The sequence below is a fragment of the Athene noctua genome, chromosome 5, assembly GCF_965140245.1.
Source record: "Athene noctua chromosome 5, bAthNoc1.hap1.1, whole genome shotgun sequence".
NCBI lineage: Eukaryota > Metazoa > Chordata > Aves > Strigiformes > Strigidae > Athene > Athene noctua.
The window spans coordinates 57,517,565-57,537,825 of NC_134041.1; the positions used below are offsets into that span (position 1 = coordinate 57,517,565).

General features: G+C 41.4%; 1 protein-coding gene across 22 annotated transcripts in view; it reads left to right on the top strand.

Moving 5' to 3' along the window:
• Positions 1-18,358, top strand: part of TCF7L2 (transcription factor 7 like 2) — a 182,049-nt gene extending 163,691 nt beyond the window's left edge. For 3 of the 22 annotated variants that reach the window (XM_074907752.1, XM_074907753.1, XM_074907761.1), the window contains 7 exons: positions 1,955-2,095; positions 2,943-3,102; positions 3,811-3,918; positions 8,609-8,657; positions 9,212-9,262; positions 10,413-10,485; positions 16,089-18,358. In XM_074907752.1, the coding sequence (XP_074763853.1) occupies positions 1,955-2,095; positions 2,943-3,102; positions 3,811-3,918; positions 8,609-8,657; positions 9,212-9,262; positions 10,413-10,485; positions 16,089-16,518 (1,012 nt within the window). In that variant the 3' untranslated portion in view covers positions 16,519-18,358. Of the gene's footprint in view, positions 1-1,954; positions 2,096-2,942; positions 3,103-3,810; positions 3,919-8,608; positions 8,662-9,211; positions 9,263-10,412; positions 10,486-11,068; positions 11,142-11,997; positions 12,027-12,527; positions 12,567-16,088 lie in introns of those variants that run through there. The other 19 variants (XM_074907771.1, XM_074907772.1, XM_074907773.1 and 16 more) reach the window with 15 other exon arrangements.
• Positions 18,359-20,261: the final 1,903 nt, after the last annotated feature.

Below are 20,261 nucleotides of genomic sequence, written 5' to 3' on the forward strand. Positions count from 1 at the left end.
TTTTACTGTTTACATTGTACTGTGGCTAAAGGCCCCAGGCACTGTGTGAACAAATTTCAGGCATCTCCAATCAAAATACATACACATGAAAATAAAGAGAGGAAGAACAGAAAAAAAATGATACAAAGGCCCAGGTTGTGTCTTGCTGATGATGTGGCAGAAGTGGGATCAGGATGTCGGTCTCCATGCAGCCTTGCCGTTGTCTTCTGTTATGACCTACCATGCACCAAAGCATTTCCCCAAACGTGCATTTCTCTCCCAGCTACTTTTGTCAGAGAGGAGGGAAGGCATTTTGACAATTCACTTGGAGATTTGTGTCCATGAGTCTTCAGCATAAGCAGGAATGGCCATTCTGCTGCCCATTCTCCTCTTCCCTTGCCATCACACCCTCCTCCTTTCTGTCTCTCATGCCTTTGTTTGTGAGGAGCTGCAATTCTCTACAGTTCGAACAATTTCACATTCTCCCTGCTCTTGCCACCACTGCCTTCAAAGACAAAATACTTCTGTCTAATGATCCTGAGTACTACCAGCTGATAGACAAAGATCCTCAGAGCTCACACTGGACAGTACCTCTTGTTCATGAAAGTACTACTGTGTCATCTTGTGAATGTAGGGAATGTCTAGGCCATTTGGGTGGGGGAGTTAAGCTCAGTAATGGAATTTGTGAGAGGGGAAAAAAAAAAAAGGAATCCCATTATATTTCTGATACTTGTACACAGTCTACTAACCCATAGTACATCACCCCATTTAAAATCCTGTTTGATAGAAAAAATCATTGTATATTAATGATAGAAGAAATAATTCTTTATCCCATTACATATTCCATATTCTTGGGGTATTTTATTTGAACCAAGATGGTTCAAAATCTGGGCTGAGAGTAGATATTTGCAATGATTAAAAAAGCCTTGTAGTTTGCCATATCAGTTTAACTTTGGAATTTAGGAGCAAGTTATTTCCGGGCCAAAATTAGGTTAGATCCCATTCCCTGGAAACCTGTTGACTTAAGTGGGGTTTTTCTAAGGGAAAGGCAGTCAGACATAGTGTGCTTTCCTTATTCACTGCAAAACCTTTCTGAGACTGTTGAGAAATAATGATAAGAAGTCAATCCTGCTTTTGGGAAGTTCGTTCATTTCAGTTAAAAAGTAAAATGTCCGAATGATTGTGCCATGTTCATGCTGTGGCCCCAACCAAGCAATTAGATTCATGCAGAAGGATTTCACATCCTTCTGAATCCAGTTGCAGGACCGGGGCCTGTCCATGTATATGACCATAAACCGTAAAGCTGACATTTTTTTTTTCTCCTTAGAAAGGTTAGACTGTGATTTTGCATGAATGTAAGCCTTCCTAGGTTACCTTTGTGGGTCAAAATTGACTTAATTCCACAGTCTTCCCACCTTCTGTTAAAGCAGTGTGGCTCAGAGATTTATTAGACATGAATAAATATTTTCTTATGCTCCATCAACAAAATGTAGCTAATGAGGCATCTATAAGGATTATCAAAAATGCATCTAGATTGTGTTGGCATTAATATTTTATTTTGCTGTCAATATGCAATAAAACATGTCATCTCAAATTCACAACATGATTCAGAGCTATAAAAATTGATTCCTTGGTTGCCACAGATAATTTCTTAGCAAATAAATGGACTGGTGGATTTTTTTGCAGGTAGCTGAAATTCCACTTTCATTCAAGTTCATCCAGTTGAATTTGCCTTTTGTTAAAGATATTAAAATCATGATGTCTCATGTCACTAATGATAATGAAGGGGAAGATTGGCTTTAATGACATTAGAAGAGTCATTATGTTTAATTTATTGCTAATTAATGCTGCCAGCTTTCATATGCTTTGTCTAGCTGTCATGTGCTTGTTATATGCCTTTTTTTTTTTTTTTTTTTTTAAATGTGTGTACACATCCCTCCCCATTCATTCATTTTTATTCTGACGATTTACACAGCTTTCTCTCCTCTAGGTTTCCTCCACACATGGTCCCGCCACACCATAGTTTACATACAACTGGAATCCCTCATCCGGCCATAGTCACACCAACAGTCAAACAGGAATCTTCCCAGAGCGATGTCGGCTCACTCCACAGCTCGTAAGTTGTTGCTTCCCATGTCTTCTTTTTAGAACACCCAAAGCATCACCTGTGTATGTGTGGCTTTCAAAAAGGCTCGCATTTGTGGGAATGTTTTTGCTGTAAAATTTGCTTTTTCTCTTCTGTTCTAATTGATTTGAACATAGTTTTAACTCCAAAAGTGTGTCAAAATAATAGTAACAGTCTCTCAGAGTCATTCTGTGACATAGACAGGTAGTTGCTAATTTGAGTCATTTTAACAAGGAAGTGGAATTTTCTGGATCAAGATTCAAGCTTCTCGACTGGTTTCCCTGTTAGTCAGTGTCCAGTTTGAAGCTGTGAGATACCAGATGCACAACAGGAGACAAAAAATTAGATCATAAATAGCTTGTTCAAAGCTGCAGAGAGAGCTGGTATCAAGTTTAGGTTTGAACCAAGGAGAAGCCTGTTCTACCTCTGCCACTAGCGCTTCTGGTGCTTCTTGCCTTTCATTTCACAGGTGAAGCAGACAGGCAGCATTTTGGTTCCCACTGATGATGGGGTGTAATTATTTCCTCTATCATCATGCTCAGAAGCTGTCATGTCCTGCCCCATGAACCCATTTTCCTGTGTGCCTGTGTCCTTCCAAGGTTGTTCTAGGTGCTTGGAGGGCACTTGGTGACGTTGCGTAAACATGAGATGGGTTTTCTTATAATGCTCTTAAAACTGTTCTCATACAGCAGCCAGGGTGCAGGCTCTAGAGAACCTTCTGGTCCTCTTCCTAGAGATTTCTGAGGATTAATGCTAGAGAGATTGAGGGGATTAATTTTAATAAATTCACAAGGGTTCTCACTGTGAGGTTTCTGTCTGTTGTATCTTTACCCTTCAGAAAACATCAGGACTCCAAAAAAGAAGAAGAGAAAAAGAAGCCACACATAAAGAAACCTCTTAATGCATTTATGTTGTATATGAAGGAAATGAGAGCAAAAGTTGTAGCAGAATGCACATTGAAAGAGAGCGCAGCCATCAACCAAATCCTCGGTCGAAGGGTAGGTAACAAGGGAGAAGCACAAGCGGGGACTGAAACTTGGTAGGATTCACACCTTATGAATCACTGTGTTTTCCTGATATTTTGATCATGGATAATGGATAGAGAAGTTACTAAACCCAAGGCCTTGATTTGGTTTTTTGTTTTCGCAGACACTTGGGAAAGAGAGAGAGTTACTTAAAAGAAGTGTTATTTCCGTGATCTGTAGGTGGAAAAATCTCAGATTTTTACTCTGTCCTAAACCAGGCAGAAAAGTAAATGGGGAAGGAAAAAGCCTTTGGGTACAGTACCAGTATCAGCACCTGTGAGAGCTAGAAGAGAGGGGGTACCAGTGGGGAAGGACGGAGAGACCTTCCCTAAACCTGTAGCTGACATCTGGCGCAGGACAAGCGGTTCAGCTTCTGGACCCTCTCCACTGCTCTTTGTTTTTATTTAATTTTCTTAATTCTCCTCTCTCATCAGGAGACAAAGGGCTTAGTAAATGTAAATGATTAGTTGTGACTCAGTTGAGTTAACTCTAGTTATAATCTGAAGTCATAAATAAAATATGAATGTCAGCATGCCAGATCATCTGCTTTTATTTCTTTTTTATGAAAATCAACTCTAGCTGTAATTATATATAAATAATACACTCTGCTGTTAACGTGCTTAAACAAAAAAACCTGCTTGTGCTTTTTATTCTGTCTTTTTCCTCTTTTCTTCACCTCAGTGGCACGCGTTATCCAGAGAAGAACAAGCGAAATACTATGAACTAGCAAGAAAGGAGCGACAGCTTCATATGCAGCTGTACCCGGGCTGGTCCGCACGGGATAACTATGTAGGTTCCTATGTAGGTGGAAATTTTTTTAGTAGTTGAGCTTGTAGAAATGTATATGTGACCCGCTGAACTACGACCACACATTGCACACAAGCACTACTTGGAAAGCGTGCCTCAGGATCCCAATCTGGTAACAACAACGGACGCTTCCCTCTGCAGTACTAAAACTATTGGGGATAATTCCCAGCCCTCCGCTTGGAAGAGGCTTCCTGGCTGGGACTAGTCAAAGGTTAGAGTTGGGGCATGATAGTAGCGGTCTGTGAAGAAACTCCTGCCTTCACTTTTACCAGTGTCTGGAAAAGCTGTTTGGCTTGCTGATCATTTTAAATTTCCTTTTTTGAAACAAAATTAAAATATCCCCTATTATGGCTCCTCTCCTTTCCACCAAAAAGATGAATAATTAGTGTCTTGTGCTTATCTGTGTGAGAGTATAGTGGAAAGTGGAAGAATGACTTATCCTAGCTTCAGAGAAGGACTGGCAAAACCAAAAATGTGACTTGTTTGAAAGTCTTACTCTCAAGTGGGGTTAAATGAATTATTCCACGCTCTACTGTTGCATATTTTGATTATGTTTTGCTTTTTCATGGCCATGTTATCTTTCCCCACCCCCCTCATTTTTTAAGAAGTGTTTTGAAGTTTGTGATCAATTCACGGAGTGTTTTTAAGATTGATTCCCCCCTCTGCCTTTCAGAAAGCCTGTTTTCTAGCTAAAAGTGGTAGTATTTTCTCTGTTAAAAACATAAGGCCAGCATTGTAACCATTTACTAGTAGTGTATAACCCCTTCTTCTATGAAGGGTGAGCAGTGCAGCTGGTAGTGTTTGCAGTCCTAAGCCCATAAATTCTTGACAGATTTGTGGATTGGTGGGAGCTCTAAACCCTCTTCAGTAGGATTATAGCATCATCATGATTTTTTTTTTAATTTAAATAAAAGTCAACTAAAACTCTCAAGGTCTCTAACTCTGGAATAAACCCTGCTCCGTACCTTCCAGGCAGACTTCCCTATAGGTTTGGGGACCATCAGCTCTAAGATTGATGTCAGTTATGTATACTGTTAACATTTTGGTTTTGTTGAAGTCTGTCTCTTCCATCATCATTCATCACTGCCTATTTCAGTGTAAATATCCTATTTTGCCGTAAATCACATAAACTGTGGGTGTTGTATATGGCAACTTTACCTCTATGAGAATCTGAGTGTTTTTACAAGTATGGATGGGAAGAAGGCAGTTCAGAGTCTGCGGTGAAGTCTAGAGCAGCAACAGCTCTCTGTGCTCGTCCACCGTTTCAGCAGCGAAGAAATACACATGCTCACTTATTTAGTAATATGTACTTAAGGACATACTTTCAAATCCTTCTGTTCTTTCTTGATCATCTTTTCTTTCCATTGGGCTCTGCCTCACTCCCTCCTTTGGTTACCGTTGCAGGTGTAGCTGTGTGTGCTCCTCAGAGGAGACCTCCTTAAGCCTGATGAGGCACTGCTCCTGCTTAAACACGTTTTCCCTTTCTTTGAGACTGTCAGACCACAGGCTTGAGGTAGTTCTGCAGCACTGCGCAGTATCGTCTTCTTGGGTGTTCAGAAGGGAGTACAGGCTTGACTGAGGTTTCAGGAATGCTCATTCTGCTCAGTGACTGTGCCACCGGCAGGCAGATGGGCATGTACAAAGCCTTCAGTGTTTAGGACCTTTTACTTTTGTCCTCACCGTGTGAGTGCTGAGAAACCCTTTCTTCTCAAGCTAAAAAGGACAGGATGAGAAAGCCAGCGCTTTTCCTAGCGGCTTGATGCTGTACCCCCAAGTGACCTTCAGGGGGAACCTTCCTGCCTGAGGAGAGCATGGTGCCTTTGCATCACACGATTGCATCATCCACAGGATTTATTTATTTCTCCTGGTCCATTCAGAGCTCTCTGAGTTCCCTTCCTCTCTCAGCGGTTTGTAGGGTCTCGAGCCCTCCAGAAATCTAGTAGGGGAGCACCTTTGGGCTGCTTGAAACAGTTAAATTGTTAGGCATCTTGCATCAGGCTCTAGGATGAGGCCCAGGTCTTCAGAAACAGGAGCAGTACATTCAAGAAACGCAGCCTTCAGCCTGCTCTTAAAGAAGAGAAGAGGATCCAGGGAATCCCTCGTGGCTTGTTGGTGTCACAAGGCACATTTGCTCTTCCTGAGATCTAATATAAGATGCTAAGTGACACTGAGTGCTGGACTCAGAAGTATGTAAGGGTCTAGTCACCTTGCCTGACACCTGTCTAGAAAATTAGTACTAAAGAACGCTGCAGTCCTGTCAAAATCCATGTTGGTTTGGTTCTGTAGAGGGAGCTGCCAAAACAGTTCGCAAGTATTTACATCCACATTTACTTGCAGCCTAAGAATTTGTATAGTACCATGGTGGAAAATGTTACAAACCATCTGCTCGAGTCTTAGGAGGACAATCTGAGGCAAAGGCAAAACGGCGTCTTCTGCAGAGCACTTGAAGTTAGCGGGACCTCTGTCAATTCTTTGGTAGGAACAGTTTTCAAAGCTTGTCTTGAAAAGGAACAAGAAATTCCTGGTCCCTGGCTGACATTCCTGTATGTCGGCCGTTTTTAACAGATTGATCCCTAAAGGGGTTATACTACTTTAATACCTGGCTTGAAGAGTTTATAAAGGGCAGATGAGTCCTGATCTCTGTTCCAGCTGGCCCTTGTGTGAAGAAGTTACAAGGTCTCAAATTGAAATAGCCCTTGAATTCCCAAATGTACTGCAGAAATTAAGCAAATATGCCACAGAATGTTAATTATGCAAGTGGCTTCTTTGAGATTAAATAAAAATCAGGCTTATGGTCCGGAGGCAGTTGTCTGGGTTTTGTTACATTGTTGAAAGCTGGATGAAATTCACCAACTTTCACAGCGTTCCTGTTAATCTAGATCAATATAGATGGAGCAGAGTATGAGCCTCTTGTATCTTTATGTGATACATGAACTTCAAGATACCATGTTTTTTCCCTGGTTTATTCTCAGGCAGCTTTAGGAGCAATGCTTGTCTGCTTTGTCTGCCTGTCATGTTAGACTGATGGCTGCTGTAGGAATTGACTCAAAGCAACAACTTTCCATCTCCCTAAAAATGACCTTAGAGTGTCGGAGATGATTTCTCGGTAGCATCCAGGCTACAGGATTATGTGCATGTTGTTTAAAAAGCCTTTAAAATGGATGGTGCACACAGCTTGTTCCATCACCAGAAGGCTTTTATGAACAAGACTCTGCTTGTCGCAGCCTGGACAGCAGGGTGGCAATTTACAGCCTTGAGCAAGTGAGGGGGAACAAGTACAGAAGCCCCGTACCAGAAAGCTGGCTTTTGGGGAGGAAAAATTTAAGAACAACAACTCAAAATCCAATATTCATGTTGGGGGAATTTCTTACTAATATGTTCCAGGGAACGTATCATAGTGTGTCGCAAGTGTTATAGTGGATGTGCCAAGCTGAAGCCCATCTAACCATTTAGCTGGGAGCCAGGCCAACCTACCGAGAAAGATGTCCACCACGGGGGAGAACCTCTTGGCTTCCCCACAGATATGTCCAACCCTTCAAAAGTGCTGCAAGATTCCTTCTTCTAAGACATGTTTGTTCCCTCTTGACCACAAGGGACTTCTGGTCTGGTGTCTTTTCACCAACTTCTGCTACTACTCCATCTTCAAAAGCTGGGATCTCTTGTGCTGTTCACAGTTGATATTGCTGGCCCAGAAGTCATTGGTTTTAGCATCTGGGGAGCTGTGAAAATGAAATTACTCTGTCCCCAACACTGGCCTTTTTGTACTGTTCTGCAAACCCTGTAGCTCAGTGTTAGAAGAGTTTTCTTAGAAAATAGCTTTTCTCATTTGAGCTGTGTTTATTACTTCATAACTCTTCTCTTAGAAAATGACTGTTGAGTTTCCACAGAACTCGGGCTCCCGGTTGCCCTCTCCCACACTGCTGGAGGGAAACGGAGAAAAGGCCTTTCTCCCTCCAGTCAGAAACTGTAACAAATTGCATCATCTTGTGGGACAGTATTTGGAAAAGGGACACAGTTTAGCTAAATAATACTGGTTATTTTCTTGTAATAGAGTAAAACATGGGAAAGGTCTTAGTTATATCTGGATTTTTTTCTTGTCCTGGCTTTGCTTCCTAGGTTGTCAATGCACTTATAAACCTGCAGGTTAGGATTTGCTCATTACTGTGGCTTCCTTGTCTGTTTTAAGAGTTGGGTTTAGGTGCTGAGGAACTCCAGGGGCTCAATCTGACCATACTTACGTACTCCCCACTTCAGTCTCCCTCTTCTTCCCCTCCCTGCCCTGCCAAAATGTGACCACAAATGATTTTTGAAACTTCCAGATGCAGGAGTGTACAAGTGTCAAAAGTTTTTGTCTTCATGATGATCTTGTCAAAAAAAAAGCATCTTGCAAGTTGTTCTGCCCCCTCCCCAACTGCTTATGGCTTTGGTGGGTGTTAATGTTGGGGGAGCTGCAGTGAGGCTGTCCAAAAAGTCACGGGGTGGGCAGGCAGAGCCATCGCCGGGGTTCAGCATCCCCTTGGGGCCCCCCAGTCTCCCCTCACCGAGGGGGAGCTGGCACCGTGCTTCGGGGTCCTCCCTGGGGAGCTTCCTGCACCGGCCTCCTGATCCGTCTTGCAAGAACGTGTATTTTGGGGGTTTTTAAATCCTTCTCATTTGTGTATGTTTCCTGCAGGGAAAGAAGAAGAAGAGGAAAAGGGATAAGCAGCCAGGAGAGACCAATGGTAAGTAAAAATAAGTCTAAATCTCTTGCTTAGTAGAAATGTGGCAGTCCTGGTGTGACACTCCTAGGTATGGGGGAGGTGGGTACAAGTCTCCTGGCCTCACGGGAAGCCGGTCCCTATACTAGACAGCCTTTTTTTTTTTAATGCACTCTAATTATTTACGCGTTATTGCCCTTCTAAAACTAGTAACCAAGCCATTGCATGTAAGAGCCTCTTGTGACGTTAGCTGAATTTGTACGTAGTAATTGCAAAGCCTTTAACTGCAGAGCCGTAGTTATAATGCCTATGCCATCGTTTATAAAGTTGTCTGCTTATTTTGCGCATATATGTGTGCGTGTACGTACGTATGTATGTGTTTGGTATTAATTTGGGCTGTACCTGTATGTTCTGATGCATGCCTTTACAGTGGTAAATCGCACCCATTTTAAATTAAGGAGGTTTGCCATTCTATATAGGAAATTAGAAATACTGCATAGGCAATCTCATAGTCAATTTTGAAGAAGCCCTGACTTAGTTTTTTTGAAGCCTTTGTATAATTTGTTCTTTTTTTTCAGAACACAGCGAATGTTTCCTAAATCCTTGCCTTTCACTTCCTCCGATTACAGGTGCTAACGTCATTTTGAGTCATTTAAAATAGTTTATAAACTGCTTTTTAATTTTTTTTCCTGCCATTATAGATTTTAACATTAAACACTTATGACATTAAGAAAAAAATACCATCCACACGTTTTGACCGTATTTATTATCTATATAACTTTATATCTATTATATGTTTGATAGTATTTTTTAATTTTGTTTTTCGTTTTTGTAACAATTGCTATTAAAACAGTAATACAGTAAAAATAACGCAAGAATTGTACTAACTGTGCAAATTGAATATGCAGTATTTCTTTAAAGAGACTGATAAAGAATGGAAGCAAGTCAGTAATGAACCTCCTTAATCTAATGGCATTTTTCATGGCTCCCACTAAGTCTTCTCACATTAGCATGCATATGCATTTTTTTATTATTATTTTAGTTTTGGAATTTTTTTTAATTTATTTTTTCCTTTCTGCTCAAGCCTTTTCATTGCAATTCACTAGCTGTACTAACTCAGCACCTTGCCATGCTTTACGTTTTATTTTCTGGCTGATACTAACATACTCATCCCGCAATCTGCTTATTCTTATCCATTCTTTTAAATAAAAATTAATAAAAACAAATAAATTGAATGTTATTCCAAAAGCTGCATTATCCCAGGAGATATAATTTCCTTTTTTTTCTTTTTTTTTTTTTTCTTATTTTGTATCTGAGTTGAAGAAAAAAGCATGTTCAGGATCTAACTTCCATACTCAGCTTCTTTTCTTCCTTTTTCCCCCCCTCTCAAAAAAAGAGAATAAAAAAACCCAGCCCAAATAAATCTTGCCTGAAACATCCTGCTAGACCAGCCACAATGACTTTCCTCTACCTGCTCTTTTAAAAGGGAAAGAAACAGTCCTTTATAAAGGGATACTGCAGCTTTAATTGCAACAGCTAATCTCAAGAGTTGAATAAAATGTGATTATCACTTTTTTAACTTTTAAATCAAAAGTCAATATTTTGCAACTAATAACAAGGACATTGATTTTTATTCCCTTTTTTATTTTTATTTTTTCCTTATTTTTTATCTTTCTCTTTTTTCTCCCCTTTTCTCTCTTCCTCTCTCTCTCTCCCCCCTCTCCCCTTTTCTTTTTTTCCTCTCTCCCTTTTCTGCTCGCTTTTCTTGAACTCATTCAGACCTGAGCGCTCCTAAGAAATGCCGAGCGCGCTTTGGCCTTGATCAACAGAATAACTGGTGCGGCCCCTGCAGGTGTGTATAGTTTTCCCAGACTCGCTATGGCTGATTTGCAGCTGGTTTATTTGGTACTTTCCCCTTTTTTTTCCTGCCTTGTTGCTTTGTAGCTCTGTGTTGTGATCTAGAAGACACAAGGGAGTGGGACACTGCCATGAGTTATTGTCTCTCTGAACGGGTTTTGCTTTTTTTTTTTTTCTCGTTGTTGGTTGTTTTTTTGCCTTCCTCTTTGCTGCTGCTAGCCAAAAACCCACTGTAAAACAGCATCAGCCTTAAGCCCATCTGATCTATGGCTCAACCACGCTCCTGCCCTTCAAGCCTCCACCCAAGGAAAGTTGCTCCCAAAGCCCTTGATAACACGGCATTGAGTGCAGTACCGACACCGGACAGATGCACAGCTGTGTCGGAGATTTTTTTGTTTTCTTTTCTTTTGGTTCATTGTGAAAGTCCTGTTTTCTTTCCTGCCCTTGGTACAAGGGGAGATTACCAAATAAAACTGAGGTGATTGAAAGCTAAACGTAGCTGTAGCTAAGATGACGCAGACCGAATGAGCTCTATCCACCATTGTGTTGTATTTTTTGTGTTTACCTTATGCTAACAGATGCAAATACTCCAAAGAAGTGTCGGGCATTGTTCGGGCTTGACCGACAGAGTTTATGGTGCAAACCATGCAGGTATAATACTACCCATTAGGCCTTTGGGGAATTAAAAGCAATCTGTCCTCTTAGTGCATTTGTGTGATTTTATTTTTTTAATCTTTTTTCCCCACTCCCCACCTTTCTCTCTCCCACAGCATCAATTGCTAATAATCTTTGATCTTTGGAATTTCTTGCTAATTTAATGCCATTTTCTCTCTTTCTTTACCAATAACCTCTCCCTGGTGGTAGAACTGGGAACAAGAAAACTTGAAGTCCTAACGCTGGCAGTTTTTTGGCATTTTTATTATTTTTTTCCAGATTGTCAGCAAAATGAACGTTTAGCTGGCCATCTATATTTTGTCTCTCCTTTGGGTCTATGTCCGCTGCCTCCAAAGGCTTTTTAAAAAGGTTCTGGGATCTGCAGCACTAGTATTTTTTCTCATAATTAGAGATGTAAAAGCCAGTGTTTACAGCTTATATTGCACTAATTTTTTTGTGTTATCTGCAAAATTAAATAGCTAACTGTAGGCTTCTATGCCTCAGTAAGGTTTATGTAGATAACTTTTTTTTTAATGATCTGATGTCTTTTTTTTTCTGATTCTGAAAATACTTTTTTTCCTAAATTTTTTCCCAACAAGTGAGCTGTAAACGCTTGAGCTCTAGACAAAACTAATTACAACTTTAGTAGGACAGTTTCCAGCATTAAAAGGAGATGAAAAACATCAGAGAGCCCAAATTTCGACAGCCCATGTTCTACTGGAGTTTAATTCCATGTATAACTCAGTACGTACTTCTTTCTTGGTGGAGGGATACCGAGTAGTTCTTTTCTCATTCCTTTTTCCTTATATAATCGCATTTGGTTAAATTTGTTGTTTCTTTGTTCTGATACAAGCAGTCTTTGAATTTGGAATATTATGATGGTAGGTATTTCAACCCAAACCACACTCTGTGTGTAGTGATTCCTCTCCCACATTTTCCCCTCTTACTCATGCCAGTCCCATGTGCTCCATCTCATTTAGAATGTAGATCAGACGTCCATCGTATTTTGTGTATGCACGCAGTCTTGTTTGTGCTTAGTGTCGAGGAAAACACGGATCGAGGGTGGTGGTGTATGTCAAAATACCAGATAAGGCACCAGAAATGTCTTCAATGGATTGCATATTGTCCCATCCGAGGCATGCTAGTACCGGGTGTTGGGGTCTTAGATATCAGTACCAGTACCTATGTTAAAGAAGCTTTGAAAGCAGCAGTTTCTTCAAGCTTGAAGGAAGAAGGGTTCAGTCCAGAAGAGCTTGGTAGCCACTTCACTGTATCAGGAGGCTTGAGTCTCATGCTAGCCAAAGCCTCAAATGCTGTGTTTAGTTAGGCTTTATTCTGTGATTAGTTCAGCACACACTATCAGCAGATATTTGTGTAGTCTAGAGATAGAGTATTTGAAGCATGTCAGGCTGTGTATGCCAAGTACCAGAACCGGGAGCACATCCTGTTTGTGTTGCTTTATCTTTCCCTAGCTGCTTAAATAAACAGCACACTTTCAAAACTACGTTTTATCAGCAAGGGGACTTTTTCATTCAGCCCGTACAGTGCTTATGTTACATGTGAAACATAAACCCTCTCTTAACTTATGCCAGATTTTGGTCAGAAATCTTTGCAGCACATCAGAGACAACTTCAGCAGTGTAGCTGATACAGACTTACTGATGTAGAGTAAGCTACTTTTCTTTTAGGTTGTGGTTGTTTGGTGGTTTTTGGTTTGTTTTGTTGGGTTTTTTTTAATGCATGGAGGCATTTTATCACTAGGTATTAGAGTATTTCTCTCCTAGTTCTGGTCCTAACCATTATAACATTGCATTTGCTAGCTAGAAACGGAGACATCTTTGCTGACAGCAACTGAATAAGCCCTTGTCATCCTCTGTGGCTTTCACTCATGGCAGTGGCAGCATTACAGGTTTCCTGATGCTGCCCTGGGGCTAGTTGCAAGGGCAGCATGAGTGGAGTCAGGTCTGTTGGTGTCTGCTGGACTGATGTAGCAGTTGATGCTTTCAAAGCAATGCACAAGTGAATAATCCTCACTAGTGCTTCTGAGGGTGGATATGTAGTATTTCTGTTCTCACTTTTAGGAGAGCAGAAGTGAGGCACAGAGAGTTTTGTGGATGTTTGCTTATTCCCCTTCACCAGAGTTGCTTGGTGGTGGTCTCTTCTGGTAAAATCTGGCTTTCAGGGTTTGGAGTTTTACCATCTATGCCTTCTGTCCCACCAAACCCTGACACATACATGACCACAGATAAGACATGGTGGGAATGGCACAGGCTGGAGAAAAATCCCCATCTCAAGCCATCATGTTTGAAGTAAATGGCTTTTCAGACTAAAAGTGGCTACACTATTAAAAAGTTTAATATACAACAGAAACAGAGGAAGCAATCTGATCCTTTAATCCCAGTCAAAGGAAAATTACTTCAGGTAGCAGACCAGTGTGTTTAGTTTTAAAAAGGTTGTTACCTGTGCAGAGTCAGAAAGTTAGATAGACCTGGTTTTAAGTCTGCTTTGCCATGGCAACTCTTCCATTCAAGTCACAGAACTTAAATAGTATTTAAAAAATAATAATAATTAATTTTTGTCATACTAGAATCAAACTGCCTCCAGTGGAATAATTAACTGCCTTGTAGGTTCAGAGCAATACAGTTGAATGGCTTCTGGACCATCATAAATGAGGCAGGCAGAGCTTGGGTATCTGCTTGCAAAATATTTTAATTTGGGGATGGGGGGAAGCCCTGCAGTCGCCAGATTTTGAGAACCCACCTTTCCACACAGGTATTATTGGTGAGCTTTGTGAAGCAGCACTGTTCTGCTTTGTCACTGGAGCTGTACAGAAAGTCCAAACATGACCTGTGGCCCTGGTAGTGTTACGCAGCTGAAGCTAGCAAGTGGTGAGACAGAGAAGAGGAGAGGGGAGAAAGAGCAGCAGAGCTGTCTTTAGCCAAGAGTCAGAGGCTTCCTGCATTGTTTGTTGACAGTAGAAGTAACAGGTTCTGTTTTGAGCCCACCAAATTAATTTTTTTCTGTCTTTTAACGTTGCTCTAATAAAGCATGTTTACAGTCTTCACTTGCTGTCTTCTATCTTTCTTTCTTTCTTTCTTTCTTTCTTTCTTTTTAACATTTAAGTTGCATGGTTGTCTTTAGTTTTTAGCATGTATTGATCTGCAGGCTAACGTGGTTAAAACTCTAATAGCCCTAACCCCCTTACCTTGCCATGTGGAACGTGGAGCAGAACCTGAGAGCCTGAGTCACTGAAGGAAGGGATGTCACAGCACTGGTCCCTTGCTGAAGCTGGTGGAAAGATGGGGTGACGGGGCTGCTGTTCCCTTCCTGGCTATGGGAGATGTTATCTCTTAGCTCCAGGATCAAGCTGGTTAGATCTCCCTTGCAGTCAAGAAGCATCTAGCCCCATTGCTTAGACAGCACACCTTGGTTTAACCCAAGTCAGATGCAGTTGCCATACGTAGGGGAGGACACTGAGGACCAGCAGTGGAACTGGGGCACCTACGTGAGTGGGGAAGGTCACCCAGCAGCGTTCAGGTGCTGTGCCACGCTCGGGCGCTTCGTCTGATGAAGTCGCTGAGCAAGGGTGTGGTATCCACTGGAAGGGGTAAGCAACCTACTCCTTCGCTTTGGTGGCTTTGTGCAGCTTAGGTGAGCATTCAGAGGCTTTGTGGCAGAGCTGCTCTAGACAGACTTTGTCATACACGTCGGGCTGTGTGTCAGCGGTTCAGCACTTCCTGCGGACAGTGTGCTTGTGAGTAGGAGGGCTGGAGAGCCATCATTATTAGGGTCAAGGTGGCCACTGAACGTCATTCTGCCAGATGCTGTGGTTGTTTGCCTCATTATTTCTGTCCTGCTGGTAGAATTGTCTTGCATATACTTAGCAAGGGAGATGGTGTGAAATTGTCATCTGTTTTCATTGCTCCTTTACATTATTAAGTGGACAGAGGGAGGAGAAAAGATCTCTGTCGGGTCACTTATTTATTTGAAGATGAGCGGCTCTTGTGAGACTCATATTACCTGGTGTGAAATAAGCTCCATGTTGCTCCTCACCTTTGTACCTGTCGTCGTGCTCTTCACCTACTGAAATTGGATCCCACTCTGGAGTTACATGGATGGCCTCTCAGAGGAAAATTTCCCAAAATGCAAGTGAGCAGCTTCCCAAATCTACCACTCCCCCTTAAAACAAAAAGTAAAAACTGAGTCGATTTAAAGCCACAACCTGCAGGCCATACAACCAGTTATTCTTGTTATTTTGGATCATACTCTGTTTATCCTGTTCTTTTCCTGTTTTTTCTTCTGTTTGCTTTGTTTGTTCGTTTTGTTTTTATTTCCCCTCTCTCTCATTCTCTCTATTATATATCCCTCCTGTCTGACTCTTAACATTTCTGGATTTGGTGTGGTTCTTAACAGAGGAGGAGAAAGCAATGAGCAGTAGTTTGCAGCCATCCTTGCCTCCCAAGGGCAGTGCATCGTAAGAGACGACAGGTGACGCAGGTGTAGAGATAGCCCTGTTGAGTTGGACAGCGTTATGGGGCATCTTGAGATACCATCAACAATCCAGAGCTTTTATTTTATAAGGATTACATTTTTTTAATTTTTCTTTTTCTGGAAGAAAGTCAAGTTTGTAGATTAGCACAGTGGGCTCCAAACCCGTCTTACCTGTTTTTCTGTTTATTAAAATGACTAAGGAAAGGAGGCGGCCTGAAGAGGAGGGGGACGAAAAGACAATTGGTGAACCCTTTCCCAATCTGTTAGCTGAGGGGAGGTTCCCGAGTGGGCTCGGTGCTGAGGACACCCCGCCAAACCCCCAGGACAGCGCATGGGGCTGGGGTGCCGCCCGTGCAGAGCCCAGAGTAGCTAATTGATGGCTCTTTGCTTTAGATAACTGTCTCCATCAGCATCTCTGCCCTTTATTCACAGATAACTCTCTCCCTGTTTCTAGGAGAAAAAAAAAGTGCGTTCGCTACATACAAGGTGAAGGCAGCTGCGTCAGCCCACCCTCTTCAGATGGAAGCTTACTAGACTCTCCTCCGTCCTCCCCCGCCATGCTCGCCTCCCCCTCCAGAGACTCGAAACCACAGACTGAACAAACGCAACCCCTCTCGCTCTCATTGAAGCCCGACCCGCTGGCGCACCTGGTCATGATGCCGCCGCCATCCTCGCTCGTCCTCGCCGAGAGCGCTGCGAGCAAGCCCGGCGCCCTGCCTGCCGCCAGCTGCCCCAACGGGGCCCTGGACCACCCGCCGGCCGCCCTCCCGCCGGCCGCCGCCGCATCCCTAGCACAGCCCTCGACATCCTCCTTGCATTCCCACAGCTCGCTGGCGGGGACACAGCCCCAGCCGCTTTCCCTCGTAACCAAGTCCTTAGAATAGCTTTAGCCTCGTTAGCCCTTTCGGTTTCCTTCGGGGGGATTGAATTCTGTTGGGATTTGGGGTTTTGTTTTATTTCCTTTTTATTTTATTTTTCTTTTTCCTTCTCCTCGTCGTCGTCCGCTGTTCGTCGTCGTTTCTCGGTTTCGTTTTTAATTCGTGCCATGTGGCTACATTAGTTGATGTTTTATCGAGTTCATTGGTCAATATTTGACCCATTCTTATTTCAATTTCTCCTTTTTAAATATGTAGATGAGAAAAGCCTCATGATTCTGCCAAAATTTTTATCAACAGCTGTTTAAAGTCTTTGTAGCGTTTAAAAAATATATATATATACATAATTGTTATGTAGTTCCAATAGCTTAGTTTTAAAGACTGATTTTAAAAATTAAAAAAAAAAAAGAAGCAATTTTGAAGCAGCCCTTGCCGGAGGCATTGGTTCTTTATTATTTGTATTAAATACGAGCTTGCGAACCAATCATTTTACATCTGGTTTTTAAACCTTTAAGGGCACAATGAATGCGGTGCCGCTACTACTTCTTTTTTTTTTCTTCCTTGTGTGAAACAACCTTTATTGTGATGTTACTTGTTATTGTTTAAATGTACAGAAACAAAGGGTTAAAAAAAATGTGTTAATATACCTTGTTCCATGGTGTTGTTCTTTTTGGGGGAGGGAACGCTACTCAACAATTAAAAGTATCACAACGCTATTGGACCAGTAGTATTTATTGCTTTAGAAATTGCTTGTTGTATCTGTATGTTGTCCCTTTTTAAATGTTTTTTTCTTCTTTTTTTCTTGAAACATTGTATAAAGGGTTTTTTTTTTTTTCCCTTAGTGTAAGCATCTTATATATAACAACTCATTTGTACAAGGTTTTTAAGTTTATATATAAATGTGTATATATATATTTTTTCCGGGATTTTTGTTTTTGATTTCTTTTTGTGATTTTTTTTTTTTTTTTTTTTTTTTTTTGCTATATGAAACACAGTTGCCACCAAATGGACATTCGCAGATGCATTTTTTCAAGGATCAATAGTGTAAAGAAAAAAAATTGCTTTAAAAGCCATTACACAGAAAAAGACTTGAAAATTTAGCAAGGGAATTTTTAGCAACGCTGTTTGAAAAATAGCAAGGTTCAAGTGTCTCCTGTTCAGAACTGCAGCTGAATCCCCTGCGACATTAGGACTGTAGGCTGTGTGCAAAATTTTTATGTGCCAAAACTCTCAGTGACTTTTAACTTTCTCCCGACAACTTTTTTTTTTTTTTTTTTAATGCTGTAATTTTTTTGTTCATCATGTTTTGCTGTGATGTTACATAGGTAGATATGTATGTAGTTTTAATGTCACCTATAACAGACGTGTTTGGTAGCAGATTGTCCGGAAAGCATTTAAAATGAAGAGGTATAAACCCTTAAGGGCCAAATTCTGTATATTAGATTATTCATAAAAGGAAAATCAGACTGCCACTTTTATGTACACTTACTACATACAGGTAGGTAGCAAACTTAAAACAAAAAAAAAAAACCTAGGCATGTTGATGTTGCAAAAAACGCTGTATAAAGCTGAAAAATTGTTCATCTGTTCATTCAGTGCCATTGTAGTTGACATGAAGCGATTGTAAAACTGTCTCAGATTTTTCTCTGGTTTATTAAGATGCTAACTATAACATTTTTTGTGAATACTTTGAATGTTTCCTAACAGTTGTGATGTTACTGTTCCGTTTTATGCTCTTATTCCGATTTTCATTTTTAATGGTTTGGAAGCCATTTTTTGTAATGAATAAATGTTCATGCTGTACAGTATCTGTAGCATGCAGTTCTGGATTAATAAAAGCAACTTAGTATGTGCAGAGAATGACTTGTCAACTCATTTATGCGTTGACTGCATTTTACTCTGGCCAAAAAGATTTGCAGCCTGAGTGGAAAACTTCCTCCAAAAATTTTTTTTTAAAATCGTGGCAAATTGCAGACAGCTCTAAGTTGTGAGAAGTCCTCTGTTTCCTTTGGGTTCCCATGCTACCACCTGCAAAACTTGTTTTGCACTACCCTTCTCCCTGCTCATCACGTTCCCTCTGCTCAAGCAAATGGCACGTGATTCGGCAAAAGACAGATGGCACGTGAGCTAAAGTAATGTCATCCCTCTGTGTGAAGTGATCCTGACTGGGGGACGGGAGACCAGGGCTGATGATACCTATAGTTTTAAAATATTTTTGTTCAACCTGGTGATCCCACAACACAGGACTGATGCCCTATAAAGGACACACAGGATAGCCCTAAATAGTCAAGAGTCCTTGTGCTGGCCTTAGTGTTTCTCTCCTGGATAAATCTGAGTCTGTTTTTCCATATATATATTTTTTTATTTTTTAATGCAATGAGTCCTTGCAGCACAGTCCCTGCTCAGCGCTGAGCATCCAGCATCCACCCGACAGCAAAACCTGCAGATGCTGCGGGGATGAGAGTGAACTTACATGCAGGAATTTTTATTAAATGGTTGATTTGTTTGGGTATTTTAAACTAGGGATTTAAGCTTTGTAATTTCCAGGAATCTCTTACAAGTGGATAACCATAGCCCCAGTCATCATGGAAAATTTCAGCCGTAGTAATTTCTACAATGGCACTCGAGGGCAATCAGATGCAACGGTCTCAGAGCAGGCTTGTTCCCTGCTGTTGCGCCAGTGTATTGCTCAGGTAATGCACTTCTCTTCAGTCAGTCTTGATGGACTCTGTGGGAAGGGTAAGTATTCTTCCTCATATGCGAAACTGGGTTAAGTGATTTTCTGCAGAGACTTGAGAACAGGACCATTTTGGGAAGCACAGCCCCAGTGCTGAGACTATGCTGTTCTTCACTGTGGGGTCCGATAAAACCAAAACTGGCTTCAAAGTGGTTGTCATAGCTGCAGAAGGAATTTGCTTTGTAGAGGGGCCGGGAAGTACTGGATGAAGTACTAAATAATGTTTAAACAGAATATATAGTACTTAAAATTGCTACCACTATTTAATGACTAGTTTACAAGGCAGAAGCCTTTTTTTGTTTCAGATGTGTTACAGGATAATAATATACATGAGTATCGCTTCATATTTCCTGTTAGAAGGTTTAAGTCACTGTGAATCTTTTACCAGGCTCCATTTATCTCCCCTGATCCAAGGTCTGATGCTGTTTCTGTTGTGGTCTAACACAACACTCCCCTTGATTTCAGTGGGACGTATCCCCTCATCACCTGCGACAGGCGTGTGGGCAGTGCGGTGGGACAGGACTCTGCGATGGGGAAAAGGATGTTACTGAGAAGCCTTTGTGGAAGATGCCAAATCTTGCTGCTGTTGGTAGCCAGCAAATTGAACGTGATACTCAAATTACTCTCCTGCTATTTAAGGTTTCTAGGGAATACTTTCTCTTTCTTTCTCCTAAACGTTTTGATTCTTGCTAGAGCATGGCCATCCATCAGCCAGACACATGAGCTGCATCTCTGCTGGGGATAACTGCTCTCTTCTAATGTAAAACATAGTGCTCCAGAGAGATCTTTGAATGCCATGATTCAAAGGAGACACCAATAAGGTATGATTCATATATTCAGCAAAATAGTGTGTTCTTTGCTCGCTGCTTTATTAGTAAGCCTGTGGAGAGCAGGGTCCAAAAACACTGTTCCTGGACAAACTGGTTTTCTTTCTGTGTGTGCAATGAGAGAGGCATGTGTTCAAAAGTTATGTTGAGCAGAACTTGCAAGTGGTGGATAACTCATGCTGGGAACT